At 42.7% G+C, this 22,309-nt stretch overlaps 1 protein-coding gene across 3 annotated transcripts in view; it reads left to right on the forward strand.

Moving 5' to 3' along the window:
- The window catches only part of LOC106959567 (RNA binding protein fox-1 homolog 2-like), a 47,880-nt gene that overhangs the window by 1,703 nt on the left and 23,868 nt on the right, over positions 1–22,309 (forward strand). For 2 of the 3 annotated variants that reach the window (XM_015052219.1, XM_015052221.1), the window contains exon 2: positions 13,307–13,357. In XM_015052219.1, the coding sequence (XP_014907705.1) occupies positions 13,307–13,357 (51 nt within the window). Of the gene's footprint in view, positions 1–13,306; positions 13,358–18,921; positions 19,930–22,309 lie in introns of those variants that run through there. The other variant, XM_015052220.1, reaches the window with a different exon arrangement.

A 22,309-nucleotide genomic window follows, 5' to 3' on the forward strand; every position in this document is an offset into this window, starting at 1 on the left:
AGAGCAGAGTCTTTTTGCTGGAGGCTTGAAGGAGCAAAAGGGGGCTCCAGGGTGGTGTAGGGGACTGGGGGGGGGGGGGGCGTCTCCTTAAACGGGTCTTCCCTGCTTTCATGACTCCACAGCTGAGACAGCAGAGCATCAGCCGCCTCGCTGGAATAATCTGTGGTTGCGACGAGCCAGGGGGGCTTCAGGATGCGCCTCTCACTCGCTCTATCTGGATCTGTTGCTATTCATTACTAATGCGTGGCGTATGTATTTTTACTTTTTTTTTTTTTTTTTTTTTTTTTTTACAGCTGACATTCTTGCTCTAATCCAGTAGTTACGGGGACGTGCTGTGTTTTTAGAGCCAAAGGAACGGAGCCGAGAGTAGTGGAGGGTCAGAGGTCATCTCCTCGTAAGCGAATCCGAAGAAGACGCTGGCGAAGTTCCTAAGCGCGAGAGCAGCAAGCTAGGACTTGAATGAGAGTGCAGATAAAGCTGGAGAGTTTACACTGCTGTGCACTGCTGGTCAGCTGTTTGAAAGACACTGTGACTTTCTTAGCCTTAACAAATATGGCTGCCTGGAAACATTTGTAGATTTTGAAAAGTAGATGTCACACAGTTATGTGGAAATTGTCTTTTATATATATATATATATATATATATATATATATATATATATATATATATACTATTTTTTATGTTAGAATAAAGGTGTCAAATTAATCAAAATCTAGAGATGACATGTAGAAGATAAATGAATGAAATAAATGAAGAAGTAGTAGTGGTGCACCGATTGCAGTTTTCTGACCGATCACAGATTTTTAAAATTCTGATTTTCTTTGTCTGAAAAGTCGCTAAATTTGGCAGCAGACTTGCTAAGTTGGCAATGGCGGGATGACTGGGAGATTAGTTTGAATTCGTATTTAAATATCGGCCGATTCCTGATCGGCCAATAGGAAAATGAGGTTAGCCAGCTGAATAGAGACTAGATACAAAAGGCCTGATGAATTCAATCCAGTTATTTTCCACTTTTATGTGTTATTGTGTTCAGAATAATAAAACAAAAAGAGTCAGTGCCGGCCGATCAGAACGGCGAAAAAAATCGGTAGCGGTCTGAAACGGGAATCTGTGCATCTCCAGTCGCATCAGACTGCGACCGCGTGGAGGCCGACCAAAGGAGAAACGACTGAACGAACAGGTGGAGGAATGATGGAACAACCTGCGCAGACGAAGGACAAAACGATCTGTAGATGGATAAAGTTTCAGAAACGGATGAAAGTCTGAGGTGCGGGGTAGAGGGGAGGAGGTGGAAGAGGAAGAGGGGAAGTGTCGCGTGCGGTTGAAATGCACCAAATATGGAGAGGAAAGGAGTCGCGGGGATGTGTTTGGGAACCGGTGGACCAAATAAAGGCCTGGAGAAAGGAGGAGAACCGGCAATAAAAATGAGAAGCACTTTATAGAGGATTAAAAAAAGAAAAAAAAAAAAAAACGTTTGAGACGTACAAATCCAGGTCAGGATGGAGGTGACGAGCTCGGGGTGGGTGATCACCGCAGGATCCCCACTGAGGCTGCTGACCTTCCAGTTTGCCTGTAATAATAAATGAGAATGCAGCCTCCTCCATTTGTTCCCCCCCTCTTCCTCCTGCATGTCCTCTGATTTGTCTCCCTCTCTTCCCCCCTTCAGGCTTATTTCCAGATTGCTAATTGACTCCTGATTTGCAGCCTTTCAGTCCACCAATGAGGTAGAGCTACCCCCACCTCCCCTCCCCTGCCATTTTTGATTATCTTTCCATTTCTCAGTCCATCCAGCTCCATGATGGCCGTATTGATGTTTATGATGTTTACCCTTGAGGCGGTGCTGCGGTCGGACTACAGTTCTCCCCCCGCCCCCACCCATCCAACTCTCCCTCTCTGCGCGCGCCGCGCTCTCTCCGATCCAGAGAGCCGATTTGTCCTATCGCTGGCAGTAAAGAGGCTTTATGTCGCGCTAACGAGATCAAAGCTTATTTAGGCGAGGGCATTAGCCAGACTGATCGCTGTGACGGGCCAAAGCAAGAAGCGGAGGGCTGGACGGAGTAATATTAGGTAGCGAATGTTAAAGGTTACTCAGCATGCAGTTTAGGATTCGCGCTCCGGGCCTGGAATGCAAAATGCAGCTGAATATTATAGGTTTTTGATGTTGAGAGTGGAACATCAGATTTTTATTTTTTTAAGTGGCTTTTTGAGCAAAACTTCAAACCATAAAGGAGTCCTTATACGCTCCATTTAAGTGCCAGGCATTGAAAATCTGCTCCGGACCCACAGGATGGAAGCCTTCCTACCATTAGCTGAACGCTTTTAGTTACCTTAGCGCTACGTCGTAGAGGCTCGGCCTTTCGGAACAGAAACAATAAATCAAGTAATCGCATGATAAAGTAAAACCAGCTTGGATTTCCATTTTTATCTTCTACCAAAACTGGATGATAATAAGTAACTTACTCCCTTTTTTTTCCAAGGACAGTTTTGTTTAGAGACTTCTTCATTCATTTTATTTGTTGTATTTGTTTATTTATTTTGGATATTTAAAATGTCTTCCAGCTCCAGTTTTAAATATTCATCACTATTTCAAATTTATTGATCTCTGAGAATGTGTTCTTGTGTTATTATTATTATTCCATTAGCATAATAATATCACTTGAAAATGGTCTCAAAACAACAATAATTATCGTTTATCGCAATAACTTCCGGTACAATGTATCGTTCAGCAACATTTGTCATCGTGACAGGCCTACTCACGGCAATTTCTTGTGAAAGTATTACAAACGTATCCAGCCCTTTTTAAAGGTGTGATAATGAACATTTGGTACAAAAATGAAGCGATGTAAAGTTTTGAATGTGAAGGTTTTGCGTCATGATTTTTGTTTGGAGGCTTTACTTTATTGTGCCTTTGAAAGTAGCCTCACCTCCAGTCCGATTAACACGTTTGAGTAATTCAGGCCTAAACAGGCAATATTATCCCCATCTATAGCCTCCAGAAGCCTGACCAGCTGAAGACATTTAATGCCATACATATAGAATGACTGGATGTGGTATAATAGATTACGGATGCACCAATCTAAAAATTTGGGCCGATATGCTTCTTTGTTTCAGTTAAAAACTAAGCAGTATGCTGTGCTGCATCACGATGGCTGTCACATGACCACACAAATGCTACATGGCTAACTCCCTCTCAAACGCATACAGAAACAGCAATAAGATGGGGATGGAAAAAGGTTCTTTATCATCTCGGTATTACTTATCGGACTGATGGCGAATGTTCAAAATTCCATCAACAGGATCCTTTGTGATTGTGATATTTCACATTGCAGATTTTAATGTTGCACACCTGTAATTTTGACTTACCTATGAATCTAGTGTTTATTCCACCAGTTGAAAAATCTACAAAAATCATACATAGTAGTTTCACTGCCATGTTTGTTGACAAAAATGCAAAAAATAAATAAATAAATAAATTGGAGTGAATAAAAATCATTGAAGGAGATTTCAACACCCTACAGTTAGAAATGTGATTGATTTATTCATTTTTTTATATAGCGCTTAGCAACAGCCAGCTAAGGTGACCAAAGCCCTTTACAGTAAAAATCGCATCACGAGAAAAAGAAAACACAGAAACAACAATAAAAATAAGAGAAACCACCACTATGTTTTTATTAATAAACTAAAGTATGTGATTAGCGATTGTTGCACTGGACGTCCAGTCGGCCATCTTGGTATCTGAACTACATGTGTGAACTGGAGGAAAAATTGCGCAATTTCTTTTGTTTTTATAACAATTTTAACTTCTGTTGCATGATCCTGGCACTAAAAAGAAATAACCCAAGTGCCTCATTGTGTTACATTAATCTGGTTTGCTGCTGCATAATCCATATCAAAATTACAGCAGATTGTTGATAACAAAACTGACAACTTACTGTCTCTGTTTTGGTAGCTACTTAAAAAAAGATCTAAAACTTCCTATTTGACACTTTTTCTTCCTTTCTTAGTGAGCATTAAAACTCACCAAAATAATAGAGGTTTGTCCACTTCATTTGAAATGGTTGGAAGGTAATCTGCAGATTTATTTATTTATTTTTTTAGCTTTCCCCTTTCGCTCACTGAGCATAAGCTCAACACACCCCCGGGTTGAACTGCTGGTGTGGAGCTGTGCTAATTGTGTGCACAAGTGTGCTGCTTTGATTCGCAGGAGGTCAGCTCCAGTCCCGCCACCGTCCCACTTCAGGTTCCCCACCGCCGTTTAATGATTGCTGTTAAACTTTGAGCCGCGGCGCAGCGGAGTCACCCTTGACTTTTGAACCGGCAGCGATAAGCTAAAAAATTTCGCCCAGACAAAAGTTGCTCAACTCGTATTGTCTCTCTTTCGCTCTCTCTCTCTCTCTCTCTCTCTTCGTTCAGCTCACTTTGCTGTTGCTTTGTTTACATAAGTGCAGCAGTTGTATTGCCAAAGTGTGGAGGAAGAATTAGATATAAAAAAGGAGGGAGGAGAAAAGGGAGAGTTTGCATGAATACAAGAATAGCTCTGCGTGTCTGTGTTCGCTCCTGTAGAACGACACTCTGTTCTGCTCCTTAGCGTGCCGCTTGCATGTTCAGCCTCCCTTTATGGTCATCATGTCACAGCTTCCCCCCCTCCAGCCTCACAACTCCCCGCTTGTCTCCTCCCCAAGGCTGCCCCCAAACTGTCACATGTGCTCCCATCTCCACCCACCCACACAGCCAAATGTCAATTTAGTGTTTCCCTTACATGGGGGTCATCTGTGATGCACTGCCGCTGCTTTGTCTTTGCAGCCCGAGTGTCACGGGCAACAGCACCTTTAATCACAGGAGATTGCCAGAAGTACATAAAAAATGCAAATACACCAATGAAAACTTTAGAGTGCAACTTTAAGGTTTAAGCTGCCATGAATCTGAGCTTCATGTGATTCCTGAATTACTGCTGCTGTTTTGAAGCTTTTCTCTGCCAGGATGCTAATTTTAGCTGGTTCTGTTTCCCCTGTAAAAACTATAATGGAGCAAAATATGACATCAGTATCGAAATGATTTATTTACAGAGGAACCCCCATCTAGTCGGGGATTAACAGATTTGCATAGTTTTCTGTGGAGCAGATTTCTCTACTCATCTAAAATATTAAAAAGAAAACGCTGCTTGGGAAGTTGAAATAATGAGGTGCAATGCTACCTGACATGCTATTGGCTGGCATTTGTATGTCGTCCAATCCAGTAATGCCATCTCTTTTCCTTGGTTCTGATTGGCTGTTCTCCAAGAGCAGCGCTAAGGAAGACTATAGGTGCTAACTTTTGCATCTATGGTTTCCACTGTGCATACTAATACAACTTAAAAGGAGTAGGCTATTTGGACTTAAAGCTTTATCATATTTTGTGTTTCTGTTCTGATAATAAAAGTGAGTATACGGACTATGACTTTTTTTTAGCTAACTGCATGCTGGCAACTGTGGGTCAGAGCAATTATAGCCCCGCGAAAAACAATATGATAAATGCCCAGCTGTAATCTTTAGGTATGTTTGGTATTTGAACTATTAAAATTGGCAGTTCTACACAATTTTAGAGGGGAGCTTAAATATTTGTGGATTTGAGCTGTTTGTGGTCCCCAAAGCTTGATTTATGCCTGATGCGCTCGACTTTTCTGCACCGGTTGCCTTAGGTGGTCTACACTGCCCTCTAGAGTCTATCAGAATGTGGGCTACGGTGGGAACGAGCCACATCCAGTATAAATGCTGCAAAAGTTATTGGCCTGATTCCTTGGTTTACTATGAAGACAAAATAATTGAATTGGCATTTTTTCTGAGTGTCCAATTAAAACGGGCGTCTCATATTGGTAAATTAGTGCGGTTAGTGCAGCTAGCATTACTAAAACCAGAGCATGTAGACCCTTACTTTTTCATAAAGCCTCCAAATACATGATGTTACATAACTGAGATTACAGACTTAAAAGGATAAGGAAGAAACGTGCTGTAATATGTTAGCCCTTCCTGTTAGCACCTGAAAGTGTTGCTCTCTCTCACATTTCTGGAGCTCATTTCTGGAATGAGCTGCAGAAATGTATGAACTTATCCTAGAAAACACAGCATGAGAGTTTTTCCTGTTATTTTGTTGGAGCAAAAGAGACAAATGGTGAGACAAAGTGAGCACTGAGAAGAGGTGGGAGGTCACTGCGTTATGTGTGGGAAACTGTTCGATGAACTAGAGAGCACAGTGTTTATTGATGGTGCAAAATGGGCTAATCATTGACAGCTCAACAAGACTGACACTTCATTCTTAAATATTCTGCTGAAAATCTGCTTTTAGTTACTATGCAACAAAACTCGCACTTGACTGACATGACATGGGTTTCATTCAGTTTTATATATTAAAAAGACAAATGGATGAATATGAAATAAACTTGTGCAAATAACCAAAGCAATAGCTCGGATTTCTGTCGCGCTACATTTTTAGTCAATCAGTCTGTTACCTGTAGAAACAGGCAGTCTGCTTCCACAGGAACCTGTTTGCAGATACGTTCAAAGATCTGCTCTTCGCAGGCCACACAGGCAGCAGAGAAGTAAACAGTCATCAATAAGTCCGTCCTGCGAGTGCCCTAAAGCTACATCCTGTTGTTCAGTCATGTCTAGGACTCCCACTCTCTCAGAAAACGCATTAACTGAAGCTTCAAAGAAAGCGACCTGAGAGGCTCTGACTGTCTCGTTCTGTGAATACATTTTGTTTTCTCAAGGCCGGACCATGGCATGAAAATAATCCTCAAGTGCTTGAAGAATCTAGTTCGTTTGGGCTTGTTTACGCCATTGTTTTTGCACGTCAAAAAGTTGTACCCTGTGACCTAATTGCTTGACTTTAAAACAGGAAAAGTAACTTGTGCTGAAACTTTTTAAAACCTGGCCATGCCTGGGGTGTGCTGTGGTGGCGCAGGGGTTAAGCACAACCCATGTATGGAGGCCTTAGTTCTTGACGCGGCCATCGCAGGTTCAATTCCCAGCCTGGCGAGCCTTGCCACATGTCTTTCCCCATCTCTCATTACCAACTTTCCTGTCAATTAACTATCAGATTTTAAAGGTTTTATTGGCCACTAGAGCCAATAAAACCTTTAAAAAAAACCTGGCTATGCCTTGATTTCATACTAGCTTTTAGCATTGGTGAAATGGTGTATGTTTATCATAGCATGAATGAAATCGTCTCTATGGATGTACCTACTCTACAAGATTTTTCCTTTTTTGCCAGAAAGCAAAATTGGATTAATTTCTTCTGACTTTAAAATTTGGCCTTTGTTTTAGGAAGAATGACGAGTCAATCTTACTCTGGATGGCTACAGTAGAGGAAGATTCTCTGCAGCTTCGGCTTGTTGACTTTGGATGATGTTTCTGATGATATGTAGTGAGGTGCAGTTGAAGGTCTTACTGAGATCTCTTGTTGAATGATTGACATCTAAGCAGTGCATCCTTGGTGGGATCTATATCTCAGATATAACTTAAAATCAATAGTTGAGAGTTGGGAAAGTATATCATATAAGGTTTTTGAAGGAAAACGCAGCTGAAAATCTGAAACTCTCTCCCTAATGTGTTTGTTGTAGTTTGTAACATCTGGTTTCAGGATTGAATTTATCGTGTTACATCTACGCGGAAGTGTAATTTTGATGGCATTTCTCGTTCAAATTCAGTTGATGGGAATAAGAACGGACAATTTGAAGCTTACCTCGAAGAAGACTTGTGAAAGAGAAATGCTTCTGAGTTAGCCTGATGTAATCTCATCAATATCTCCAAAGGCAACAGTTGTGTTTTTCTTGATCTCTACAGATTTCCCCCCCAGAAAACCTGCTAAGCCTGTTGTTAGGGGCGCTAGGACAGTCCACCAGAGACCTGCAGTATTTTTGTGTTAAAAAAAAAATGCTAAAAGTTACAAAGATTCAGAGGTCCACGAGAAGGCGGGTGCAGGGATGATGCAATTGGTGCACAATCCCTTGTGCCCAAGTTCAATGCATCAGCTATAAGCCTAGCTTAATCTATTCTTATGGTCACTGGTGTATAAAAAAACTCTAAAATAAACAATGCTTAGCCTGGTGGCCCGCCAGGCTTATAATATACTGGGGGAAACCCTGCACCATTGTGTTGACTGAGGCGATGTGTTCTTAGCTTGGTAGTGGATCAAAGTCCTGTTATCAGAGTCCCAGACTGTTGCTAAGCTACTGTCTAAGATTAATGTCACTGAAAATTTACCAACATAGCTTACAGAACAATATTTTAGGCTTTATACAATAGTTATTTCAAGAAATCTTGAATTTACGCTAGAAGATTTCTGAGATTTATCTCAAAAGCTTGTAGTTTTTTTTCCCCAAGCAAATTTTTGACGATTCAAATTCATAAATGTCCTCACATTTTCTTTGATTTTTCTGCAGAAATGCTCTCCTTTTTTCTACCTACAGTGGCCCTGGCACGCCATCGTACAGTAGCGCACGCTGCTCACCCGAAAATGATTTAACTCAGATCAGTTTTTTGTTTTGCAACTTCTTTGCAAATTCCTCATTTGCCCTGCACCCGGTGGTTGCTGCGCCTTAACTCTCCTGCATATTATCATGACCAGCCTTTGCTTTCGTACCACTAAGAAGTCCTTCTAGAAGAGTTAAAAACTCCAGAATGCATGAAACGACATCTACGGCATTTCAGTTGAACGTGGGCACGTTTTAGCTTGGCCTCAAGTGAAAACTTGAGTCTTTTCTCTAAGTATCTGTTAGTGGCAGCAGGTGGGGCTTCCTTAGATCCGGCGTCGTTCTCTGCCACCCGAGAAGGCAGCCTCGGGTGGCAGAGTCCCGCTCCGCTCCGCGGGCTTTTCTGTTCGGTACCTCCGGATGCCTGCAGCAGCCTGCCTAATTACACCCTCCTGCCTCCCCCTCACCTCCCGCCCTGCTCTCCTCCCCCTCTCTCACCATCTGTTGACCTCATGTCATTCCGCCTTCCTTCACCACCGCTGCTCCCTTTTTCTCCCCCCTCCTTGCCTCCACGTTCAACCCCGCTCCTTGCAGTTTGCTCCAGCTACTCCCAACTTTTTTTCATTCTCTCCCTCCTAAAATAGCTGGCGGGAGATAAAGAAAATAAATAAAGCCAGGCGCCCTCTTTCAGGTTTGCCCTCGCGTCGAGTTAAGAGACGGGGACCGAGAGAGTGGGCGGCCGTGTTCATAAGCGTGTGACTGGCTGTCTGTGCCTTTTTCTGATCTCTGCCAGCGGAGTCTGAAACCAACGCCTTCGAAAAGTTGCGGGGAAAATAAATTGTTTAAAGCCATATGGTTTGTAGAAATAAGAGTTTTGGAGTTTTGTTTTTTTTTTTCATCTTAAAAAATGCCTGCGCTTATTTAATATACTTCAAAGTCTTTGAATCAAAGGCATAATGTGTGTGTGTGTGTGTGTGTGTGTGTGTGTGTGTGTGTGTCTGAATAAAGAAGGCAAAGATCAAGTACAGACCCCCAGCCCCTTCCCCCATCCTTTAAGAAAATGTAAGTCACATGACATTTTTTACTTGTGACTCATTGTCTCCGTTTCGCTCATGTTTTTTTTGTAATATTTTACTCCCCTTTCTTTACTTTGGCCATCTTTTCACCCACATTCCTTCGTCTGTTTTCATCTGCTCCTTTCTCTTCTTTCGTTCTCAGCCGTCCTTCCCCCCCTTCGCTCCCCCTTCTTCTACCAGCAGATTGATTCCAGATGTTGCTAAACTCATCCACCCCTCCTTCTCTCCCTCCTTGTGTTTTTCTGTCTTCCATAAACTCCTCCCTTCTTTTTGCCTTTTTCTTTCCTTTTTTCACCGTGGAGCCTCCAGAGACTCTACAATTTGATGGTTTGGGATCGTTTTGGCTGGCGTTTCTGCGGCGTGGCAAGGTTTCCTCTTACTTCTCATCACCAGTGCGTCAAACGAACCCCCTCACGTCGACCGAGGAAGACGCATTCGGGGCCTTTTGGTTAACGGGAAGGAGTTAATTGGGGGTAAATGCAGAAGAAGCGCTGCAGATGTTTTAGAGCGTCTCTGGAAAACGTGCCTCGGGATTCGTAGATCCGAGGTTCTCGGCCCTTCGCGTCATCAGCGGTTCGTCCTCGGCTCAATGCGAGCCTGTAAAGGAGAGTGTTCCCCCTGGGGACGAGGCACGAGGGGGAAATTGGTTCCAGATGAAACAGGAAGTGGAGGGAAAAGACAAAGAGGGAGCTGTTTCAGGCGGGGAAAAGGGAGGACGGGCCCCAACTCCCGCTTCTCTGACAGTCTGAGTTTACAGCTCGTATAACAAAATGTTATTTTTTGTTTGTTTTTTTCCATCTGTTTCCTTCAAATTCGGCTCATTTTATGAAAACCATCTTGTTTCTATTATCATTTGGCTTTCAGTAAGCACACACCGTCCAGACACGTATTTATTGGTCTCCGCATTAGCATTACAGAGCCCTGTGGTAGTCAGCACAATTGAACCTTTTAAAATTTTTTGTCAGAATTGAAAGTATTTAGTTGAGATTTTGTGAAAATAGCCCAAAATTGTGAAATCTAAGGAGACATAAAAATCTGGAGAGAATATACGTTCAGGTACCTTTACTCTTTCCCAATAACGTCACACACGTAGCCGCTCCCAGTAAGTTATCTGCAATGGAAACTGAGGGTGCATTTACAACAACCCTACTTAGTCTGCTTTAATCAAACTCTAGTCTGTTTGCCTAGAAAGTCATTTGGGGACGTATGAACGCACAATCCAACTCTGATGCAGACAAAAAAAAAGTGAACTCTGGTCCACCTACATACCTAAGTTCAAGTGAACTCTGGTGCAGTTTGAATGCATATGTGAACGCTAGAAAGAGGAAGCGGACTGCAGCGCAGGGCATTTTGGGTAAATGCAACCAAAATGAACATGTGTGTGGCTAGCGCTAGCTGGAGAAATTGCTTGTGGTTTTCTGCCAAAGACAAAAGAGAAATCCAACAACTTCTAATATCTGGCATTTGACAAAGGGGAGGTATGAAAATGAACAGCAGCAGCTGAAAATGCAACAAATGTTGCAAATTTGGTCAAGTCAAGTTTGTTTGTGTACCACATTTCAGCAACGAGGCAGTTCAATGTACTCTACACCATAAAATATCACACAGTAGCCAACTATGAAACAAGCAATAAATGTTACATTTTGTTAAATGCCACCATCAAAATCATCAAACAAATGAACATCACATTGATCAATGTTCGTTATTCTGAACCAAATTAATCTCTAAACAAATGGGTTCCTATCCTTGACTGTAAGGATGTCAATGTTTCAGCAGTTTTCTGGTTTTCTGGAACTGAATGCTGCTTCTCCATGTTTTGTTCTGGGTCTGGAGATGGACCAGAACCAGAAGACCTGAGTGGCCTGGATACCATGGCGACAGGTCTGTTATGACCCAGTCGACCCAAGTTTACCGGACTGTCGGTTGTGAAAACACCATGAGATGTGCATCACCCGCCATCTCGTCTGAACTTGAACTATTTTTACAAAGAAGAATGGTCAAAACTGTATCTTTACACGTTCAAAGCTGATAAAAAAGACTCTCGGCTTTAATTGGAGTGAATGTTGTTTTACAAAGCTTTGACTCGGTGGGCCTCAGTACTGTACAGATTCCTCTACACAGCTCTGTCTGTACATCTGTGTTTCCCATTAGCCCCTCTCTCTCTCTGCCAGGCCCAGTTTTACAGAGAGCTCTTCTGGATTAATAGCCTTTTCTCCGTCTGTTTATATAAACTTTGTGTCATCATGGCCCTCCGTCTCATACACTTGGCCTTGATTGGCTGGCTGAAAGCAATTAGGAAACGATTCCCGCAGCGGGCGGCTCGAGGTCGAGGCTAAGAGGTTAACTCTGTTGACAGTCCTCGGAGTCTAGATCTGCTTTTTTTTTTCTCTTTTTGGTTAGCACATGGATTTCTAATATTTCCTGATTAAATTTACCCAACACTGGGGTGTATAGTTATTCTCAGACACGTACGTGTTTCTTTCTGTTACCCCTCCAGGCCTTCCCCTCTCACCCTCCTCCTTTCTGCTCAACCAGATTCGCGCCTCGGCTCCTTTTCGAGTGCAGAGACATAAAACTCACCAGGCGGTCGTGTTTTCTCTGCGAGACGTACCAGCAGGCCCAGAGTCATCTCGCTCTCTCTCTCACCCTCCCTCTCCATCTTACCGCTGTCAAAACATCATCATTTAGTTAACTTTCCCCATTGTTCCAGACCCAAACCCCCAACCCCCACCAAACCTACTGTAGCGCCGAGGCAAACAATGGATCCTCTTGCCGGGTCAGAAACGGCACGGAGTAGGAAAATAAAAAGAGCAAGAGAGACAGAAATAATCTAATTAAAAGTAATTATAGAGCAATTAACCACAACAGTGGGTTTCTGAGTTGGGGACGCGGGGGTCGTCGAGGAAACCGGTCCTGGCGGTGGCTTCCGATTGGTTGGGTCGGCTGGATCACAGTTCTTGGGAAAGTTGACTTGGTGTGCAGAGCTGGTTACTCAGCTTGGGTGTGAAAGGTGCTTAACATTAATTTTAGCGTTTTAAAGAACCTCTTGTTCCTTTTTAGGGTGGAATAATTTTACAACAGCCAAGCTTGATGTTTACTGAAAAGAAGAACTGGATGCACACTTTTCAATTTATTCCTAAAGTAATACATGCAAACTCAAACATAAGAATAGACCTCCGGTAACATTTGGACAAATGTCCTTCAGCAAGTTGCAGAGAAACTGGACACTTTTTTTTTTAAAGCTGTCAACAAGCTCCTGATACGATTCTGGTTAGCAATATGTGTTTTTATTGAGCAATAAGGCTATTGTTTATTATTTTATTGTGATGTATTTAATTCTGGGAGCAGCTTTATACAGCATTTAAACTGGTCAAATATTGAGCCAGAATTTTCCCTAAACGTTGTTGATTACTCCAAAAAGTGGGACAATGTGCAGGTAAAGATGTATATTTTAGCTTTGATTCATAATTGAGACTCTTTGTGAGTTGAAGAACATTCAACAAATTCATTCACAAAGGCCAAAAATCCCCCAAGTTGTTTGTTGGATGATAAAACTGTATAAAAACAGCTCTTAAAATGCATCTTTAAAATCCCCAAATTAGTGATGTTGATTGCCTATAATGTTAAACTTTCAGTAACAACAATGTAATGGTGCATTTTTGTTATTTATTTTTGCCTTTTGAGAACGTTTAAAGTTTTGCTCCATCGCGCTGCCTTCCACTCATTTGTAGAAGCCTAGCAACTTAACGCCGCTCTCATCCCTCCTGTTGTCTCTTTTCAGAACAATGAGCCTTTAAACCCCGGTTTCCATGGATACGCACCTCACAGTCAGGTAAGAGATTATTATTTGCTTGCAAATCTCAGTAACAATAAACTTTGAGAATCCTTGACTCAGTCGAACGCTGTTGGTTTCATCATCCGGCTGCTTTGAAAGCTGGGGAAAAAAAAAAAAAAGGCAGAACAGACGTCACGTCTACTGCAGTTATGTGTTTACCACGTCGTCGTTGGATGCTCAAGGTTCCTGAAAAAAATTTATGCATCTGTTTATAGTTGGGGTACTATTTAAGAAAAACAAGTATTTGTATGTTTACAGATTTATTCAGTTTTTGCTTTTTTTTTCCCAGCTCATATCATCAAACAAATTGTATTATTGGATAAAAATAAGCCAACCTGGAGAGCAAACCGGGGTGATTGCTCATCCTTTAAATGTCTTAAATTGATGTTTTCTAAAATGAAGGCCTTTAAAATTTATTAAAAATCTAAGTTGATGACAGATCTTAAATTTTGTTGCGGCAGGACAATTTAATCTTGTAGGTTTTTTTTTTCTTGTGGGACTTTGTCAGGCAATATACCCTTGCTAGCTTTTTTTCATCTACCATGAATATGTGTACATTTATCATCAATTGACTGGATGACGTTCGTTTTTGCCACCGGCTCACTACTGTTGACAACTCACACGAAGCTAAGTGCATTTTGTGCAGAAAAATAAAAAAAATAAATCCAGGCTCTTTGGGATTTAAGATTGTAGAGTCACATGCAGTGCGAGAAGCACAACACCGCTACAAACGGAGCCCAGAAACGTCACAGTTTTTGCTACGTTTGATTGTCATACAGCAGGATCCCTCAATCATCCTCCTGTTTTTATAGTTTTTTGGTCTTAAATTTTATTCAAGCTACCACTAAAAACGTCTTTGTGGAAAATATTCCCTAGACTGAAAGGAAGGTATTTATCCTGTTATAGCTGATATAAAACTAATAGCATTTCATGAGAAAAAAACACATGATGGTCTGGTGCTACTTTACTACAAATTGCCATAAATAATGGAAACATAAATTTTGTTCTGTATCAGAAATTTTGACGGAGAATCTTGGGTCACAAATTTGTAAATCCCAAGGAAATGGATAAAATCATGATCTGGATGTTTTATTTCCTCATCTTATTTCCATGTGATTATATAATCAGTTTTAACATCTAAAACTTTCTGACAAAGCACATGTTCAAAGCGCAGCGTGAACGAATACTTTTGCCTCTTTTCCTCGTCTGATGTCACTTAGCAATTTCATTTTGGGAAATCGGTAAACGTCTCTGTTCCTCCCCACCGCACCGACTCGTTTGTCCCGCCTGCCGGATCGGAGACGCGCCTCGTTACCTTGATGCCGTTTGCGACGTTTGCGACTCGGAACGCGCTGCGAACGCTGAATGGAAAGCGGAGCCGCTTGTGACTAAGCTTCTCTTTCAAACACTCGAACCCTCGGAAAGTGGGGCGAAATTATCCCATCACCGGCTCGGAGCCGCGCTCCGTACTCGCACTGGTGGAGGTGGAGGGGGGCTTTTCACACGGATGTTCCCGTCCTTTCACTCCTCGGCTCCCCTCTCATCCTCTTGCTCGTTTTTTTCTCTGTTTCTCTCCACACGTATTGCTCTCGGTAATCACTGCCTTATGTGTGCAGAGGAGAGGAAGAGGAGTCGAGTATTTTATCTGCCTTCCAGCAGCAGCAGCAGCAGCAGCAGCACACACTCAGTGGCTCAAACCGTCTCAGGACTCGTGCGTGTGAGTGTGTGTGTGTGTGTGTGTGTGTGTGTGTGTGTGTGTGTGTGTGTGTGTGTGTGTGTGTGTGTTCAGTTATTCTAATGTGGTTTTGAGTGCTGCAATATGTGAGTATTTGTGCACGTGTGTGTGTGTGTGTGTGTGTGTGTCTGCAGTCTGTGTTTGGGATGTGCAGCTCTCTGGCAGTGCCACAGGAGGGGGGTATTGGTCCGTGTGCCGGTACGCCCCCCCCACCTACTTCCCTCCTCTCCACACAAGATGGAAGATCCTCCCAAACCTCAGCTCTGTCTTTAGTATTCTGCTCTTCTCCTCTTCTTTTCTTTTTTTGTTTTTAGAAATCCAGTTCTGAAATGTGACAGAGCTTGAGGTTCAGAAGCTAATTTTATTTAGATTCCTTGTTCCTGTCCCCGCTGACCAACAGTTCAGTTATTTTTAGTTGAATGCTCAGTTGACAAGAGAAAAGGGAGGAATAAAAGGCGTTAAAAAAGAGAAAAAGATGAGAGAGCTGGAAGAGACACAGAAGCGAGTTATTTAAAGTAGAGCTTACAGTACTTTACAAATCTGTTCCATCTTTTGATATTGTCACTTTATAACCAAAAAGTGGCTTTGTGTTTAGAGATCAAATCCCTCAACGCTGACTTCCCTAAATAAAATCAAGTCCAACCAATGGCATGAACTTGCCATCAAATATGGTGTTGGCAGCATCAGGCTGTGGGAGTGCTTTTTTCAGAATTGGCAGGAATGCAGTTGTGACGGCTCCACTTTACAATAAGGCTCCCCTTATATTCATTTAGTATATAGAGAACTGATCTATGAATACTTTATAAATCATTACCTGTTTATTATGCATTGATTAAAGGGGAGAGAGAGACTATATGCTAAACAAATGACGTTTACAAGTGCTTATTGTGCTTACAATGTTTAGTGTAACAACTTTAGATAAAAATATGTAATTGAACACATTTATCTGACTATTTTGTAAGGAACCGGTCGATTTTGTCTCCTCACTCTTTTATTAATGATTTATAAAGCGTTTAGAAATTAATTAATAACTTATCTATGAACTATTTATTATCCATCTTTGATAGTAGCCATATTGTAAAGTGGTACCATTGAGGCTAAATGCAGAACAATCCTATCGTAAAACTAAGGGTGCCCTGATTGGAGTTTTCTGGACAATCCCAATCTTTAAAAAGTCTGACCTACCGATTCCGACTTGGACCAAAACCAATTTTTTTTTGTCTGAACAATTGCTAAATGTAGCGACAAAGTCACAAAGTGTCGGCCCCGATCTTCCAAAATTAAGGAAGTCAGGGCCGATTTATTGGTGTACCCATACATGAAACTTTGGAAAAGGTTTGACACCAGGACGAAGGTTCACCTTAACCAGGATGACATCGCTAACCATACAGCCAGAGCTGCAATGGAGTAGGTTAGATCAAAGAATAGTCATGGGTTAGAATGGCCCAGTCAAAGTCCAGACCTAAATCCAATTGTCACTCTGTGGCAAAATACTGTTCAGGTGATCTCCAACAATCAAAAAGACAAACAAATCAGCCTAAAGACGTGTAGATCTGATCGAGCCAAAGCCCAGGAGGCTTTCAGATCCAAAACGTGGCTCTGCAAAGTCCAAGCTCAGAGGGGCACCGAATAAAAACACACACCATATTTCTCCAGACTTTTTTTTTTTTTTTTTCCAAAAACCCTTAAAAACCATGACTCATTCTGCCTCCACTACATAATTAAGCACATTATGTTGGTCACATAAAATCTCAAAAGCACATTTTGGGTTTGTTGCAAAGTGCTAAAAACGCACTAAAAACGCACCAACGAAGCACCTGGAGCTTCATCAGCCTGCGAAACGAGCGCCCAGCCTGACGACCCCGGCCGATCCGGAGCACATTCAGAGCTCCATTAGTCATCTTTTACATTGAGAACCAACACACACTTCTGGATTTGCGCTATAAATGATTTAGAAAGTAACTCCTGCTAATATATTCTACCCTGGAGCACACTGGCTGTCGGTTATCATGCAAATGGAGTTAGCTGAGCCTAGCTTGGGAAGATTGGGCCTCTCGCGCCGCGGCGGTAGTACATTTGTCTTCGTCGAGCTCCTGTCCTACAATATGTACGCTTGTTTGAACTGCCTGCAGGTCTGCCTGTGTCAATATCAGAGTGTTAAATGGTGACGAGCTGTGTGGGTCCCTGCTGCTTGTCCCTCTGCGTGTTGTGCATTCATTTAGGTGGCCCATTGCAATGTTTTATGATTTGAAGTCATTACTGTTGCAGTGCTTCAAAAAGTATTGTTTTTACCTCAGAATAGTCAAAACATCGTAGGGTTTATGCGCACAAATATTTTCCCCCTTAGAGATTGGTTTTATGTGATGTGAAAATCTTGGCTGATACCGATATTAATATTGCTGTTGATAAGCAATGTCTGCCGATATACACACATTGAGAAAACAACTGCACTTCTCAGCTTCAGTTTAACACCCCGCATCTCTATCACAGGACCAACCCCCAACATAAACGGCAACAAAATGAAAATTTATTAATATCGACCAACTTACTTATCGGACCAATTTGTGCAAAAAAAACAAACCATGCTGTTATTGGCTAATACCAATGTTAATGCAGCTATATCATAAATCGCTAGTCACCTATCAAACAAATTTTAATGTCAAAGATGATCTGCATACATTAATCAAAGGCTGCTTTCAATGGACCGAAGAGATCCAGACTCACCTGATCCAATGCCAAAACATAATAAAACAAATAATAAAACAAATAATAAAACAAATACCCCCTGAACCTGATAACTGGTTGTGCTACTATTGCAAGAGCAACTGCTATCAAATGTTTGCGATAACTTACACTGTGGAGGAATTTTGGCCCTCTTTTCTTCGCTTAATTGTTTTATGTCAGCCATAGTGGAGGATTTTCAAGCACACAAAGTCTCTTTAAGCTCATATCACAGTGTCTCACTCTTATTTGAGCTCGGCCTTTGAATAGGGCATATGGAAACCTTTGTTTTTTTGTTGAGGTTGACTCTCAGGTGTCCTTTGTGATCATTGTCCGACTGCATAACCCAAATCTGCTTCATCCTAAGGTCACAAACTGATGACCGGACACTTCCTTCTACACACCTTGAACTAAGTTGGTCCAAATATCTTGTTTCCCTTTATCTTTATTAAATTGTAATCAGAAAATTTCACTTTGTGTCTAACTTTTCGTCTCGCAGCCTAATTAGTTTGAGGATCTGAACTATTGAGACAAAGTCCAAAGCTGTAATGGGGAACCAATCAGAGCGTTCTTCGCTCTGATTGGCTGGTGGCCGTAGCCTTTGTTTTGCCAGCCAAGGTGCACCAGCCCGAATCCAATCAAAGCACATCTGTGTGTACACTGTACGCATGTGTTTATTGCTGCGTCCAGCCTGTGGACTTAATCCCGGGATCATCCCCCCATTCATCCTCTCATCCTCCTCACTTACAGCCCTAATCCCGTCATCCCTCGCTCTTTTTCTCCACCCAGCCCTTTATCCACTTATCTCCCTATCCCGTTATCTCTCGCTAGCATCCACTGCACCTCTACTCTAGTCCAGCTAACCTTTTTTTTTTTTTTTTTTTTTAAATAAATAAAAATTACCCCCTCTACATCTCCAGCACCACATATCTTTCCCTTCCCTTTCATCCCTCCGGACTCAGTTTCTAGCCAGACTCAGCAGATGCCTGAATGCTTGGCATCAGGGCTTTTTTTTTTGTCTTTTCTTTTTTTTCTTTCTCTGCAGAGTTCAGTCCCTCCCATATGAAAGTGCAGCGCAAGGAACTGCACTCCCATCTCTGCAAATTAAGCGCCTCCTAACAATGCAGTGTTGGAAAGTGGCGGAACTGAGCCAGAAGGGGGTGAAAAAAAGGCGCAATGCAGCGAAATACAGATTCACATTCGGCTTGAAGCTCCGGGTTCTGGAATTGGAGCTCAGTTGGACAGCTGCAGGAGAGAGAGAGGGAGAGATGGTGATCTAGGAGCCTACCCACGCAGCTTAGCTACTCTTCTGGCCTACCTACCACTGCTTTTTTGCAGCTGACAGCCTGCCATGCAATAAATAAATCATCAAAAAAAAAAAAAAGCTGCAATGCAGTGGGGGTCGCATTCTGTTCTTTCAGGCAGCCAGTGCGTGGATGGAAGACATCTTCTTCCTTTCCCGTTTCTTCTCCCTGCAGAGGCTTGACGAGGCACCAACAACAGCGTTCTGACTCCATCCGGAGACGGGGGGTTTAGGTGGCTGCATGGAGGGATGGATGCTTTGATGGATAGGAGGCACTGAGACGGAAAGGGAGGGAAAGTTTTTAAAAAGAGGGGCGGGAACAAGAGAGAGGCAAAAAGGGGGAGCAGCAAGACGTGTAACGCGAGCATGTGAATGACAGCCTCGGAGCGAAGAGGAGAGAGAGGAGGAGAGAAGAGACTCAGCCTGGCAGGAGGAGAGAGACAGAAAGGCCCAAGGGGGATCAGAGCGGCCGGGCCGCCGAGACGAGGAGAGGTTGAGAGTGACAGGCAGACGGAGCTTGCGTGCCGGAGAAGTGGGAAGAAGGGACGCCGGTTTAAGACGAAGGGGGGAGCAGTGGAGGTGGAGAGTGAACTAGGGAGAATTTAAACGTGCGAGACAGACGTGGACTGAAGCCATCTTCGGCTCATGGTCCTGGGGCACAGGCGCAGGAGAGGTGGAGGAATACGAGGAGGAAGAGAAGAGACACAAAGGGAAGGAGAGGGAGGAAGTGCCGGGATAGTGGAGAGCTGGTCAGCGGTTGTTCCTGTAGATCAGACGATGATGGGGCTGTACTACCCAGCTCTGCTCCCGGTAAGTTCACTCCTTCGGCAGAGCGTGTTTTCGTAAACTACCTCGCGCACGTGTCCGTCGATGCAAGGCAGAGCGGCGGAGACGCTAACGGTTATTTCCTCTGAGTTTGGTTTGGCTTCGTGTTGAGGTAATTGGCTGTACTGTTTATGGTGCTGCCCCGCTCTGCTTTGCTGTGTCTTGGCCCAGGTGAGGCCTCTGTCAGATAGTTGGCAGAGTTTCAGACCAACAGCAGGGCTTGTCCCTGCAGCTCTGCTGTTCTCTCCTTGTATAACACCCTGCAACCGATTATTGCTGATTGCTTTGCTTGTTTTGCTACAGTTCAGGATGCAGTGTTAAGAATTTTGCGGCCAATTTGTGACACTTTTTTTTTGGTAAAGCTTTGACCTGCCCAGGAAGATTTTAACTAATTCAGATTTCTATCACTTTGGAAGAAATCCGAATAGAACAAAATGTTTTTATGGCTTTCTTGCTATGAGTGCTCATTTATGTTGGAAGCAAATGGCATGTCACATCAGTCACAGTGAAACAGTGACTAATTTACCTTTAGCATAATAAATTAGTGGTCACAGTGGATCCCAAGGATCATTACTGTCCACAAATAGCTTAACCCTGGGAATACTTAAAACCGCCGTCTAAAGACACTTAGAAATGTTTATTTTAATTTTTAAAATATACTTTAAATACACAGAGTGGACACCATCTTAGTACTAACATAGAATCTAACATGTATAGTCTTCCTTATCTCTGGTCTTGGGCTACAGCTGATCAGCTCTAAGGAAAATGAACGGCTCTCCTGAATTGGCTGCTTTGCCAATGCCAACCAGTAGCATGTCATGTAGCATTGGGCCTAGGTATTTCAGCTTCCCAAGCTTAAATTTTGTTCTTAAATGTTAGAGATGCTATATGATACATCTGTGACTACTGTAGTTTCTGCAAATAATTTGGAGAAACTATTAAATTTGACGAATACCAAACTGCGAATCAGCGGGGATCCACTGCTGTCACTGCACCTACCATTGCTAAAACGGCCAAAAATGGTTTCCTCTTAACCTGTTTGTAGCAGCTTATGTTAACTATTAGCACGGTTGGCAGCGATAGTAGAGCTGGCTAAACTTAAGAAGCCGTCTGCTGCGTATGTTCTAGAAAATACAAAAAGAAAAAAAGAAGAGCATTTCCAAATCTAGCATCTTCTATGACGTATCAAATGGATAAAACTGACCAGCTCTGCAGTTGATTCAGACTTCCTACTAGCTGCTCAAAATCTCATTCTCTTGAAAACCAGAATGAACCCCCAACATGTCGTGGCACGTTGAAACATAAAGTTTCTTGCTGTCTGCTTTGACTGCCCCATAACTTATTTTAAAAGTAGTCGTCTTGCCTGAGAAACAGCGTCCCACCTTAAACAGTGATGTGAGCAGCTGGTATGGTGCATTCAGTGACTGGAAAAATATTGGATTTTTGAGTTTCACCTCTGATCAAGCTGAAAATTGGCCAAGTCCTGTTTATTACGTGTTTGAAGTTCTTATTTTTGTTTCGTCTTTTAAACTTTTCTTGTAATATAAATCATTTCCGTGTTGGGTCACTGCGGTGGAGGCAAAACAAGGGCAGGAATGCATACCTGCATTGAGCTGGCAGAGTAAAAACACTGTATTGCACTAAAGCCGACTCAAAACACTAGATTATAACGCAGTTGATGTTGCGTACTGGGGGTGTTCTCAGCATATGGTGGGTGTGTCTGTGCTACTTTAGCTGAGAGACAGCCCGAGGATGAGAGCTGCGTTCTGGCCCTGTTGTAGCACGTCCCGCTCTCTGCTCGTGGTTTCCTCTGGGCCCGAGGGCGGGCGGCTGTTGGGATCGGATGGAGACGGTAGGAGAAGGGAATGCGCGCGGACGCGAGGTAGCAACAGCTGAAAACCGCATGTGTTGACATGCACGTTTACATTTGATACTGCAGGTTTTGTCCGTGCTGACTGCACACAGTGTCATGTTGTGTTTTGCATGCTTGTTTTTGTGTGCGCCACATCATGTCGGGTAGAGGCGAAGGTTTTGTCCAGCATTTTTTTTTTTTTTTTTTTTTTTTTTACCGTCGTCATCCAAGCTGTCCGTCCAGCTTAAACTTCGTCTGTGCACTGGATTGAGAGAGGCAGGTACTGAGGCACGCTGGTTTCTGTGCACAAAAATACCACTATTAAAGAACTTCACTCCAACATTTACAGTGTTGATCCGTTTGCTGTAGAGATGCACCAATCTGTGATTTAAGTCTGATTTTAAGCCATCCAAAAGAATTTAGCGGATTTCTGTTTTATTTGTATTTTTTTTGTGCCTTTCCTGCCTTTATTGGTCATTAATAATTCAATCTACAGAAAGAAACGACGTCACA

This window comes from Poecilia latipinna, unplaced genomic scaffold (genome assembly GCF_001443285.1).
Source record: "Poecilia latipinna isolate Pla-1442-1.1 unplaced genomic scaffold, P_latipinna-1.0 Scaffold1096, whole genome shotgun sequence".
Taxonomy (NCBI): Eukaryota; Metazoa; Chordata; class Actinopteri; order Cyprinodontiformes; family Poeciliidae; genus Poecilia; species Poecilia latipinna.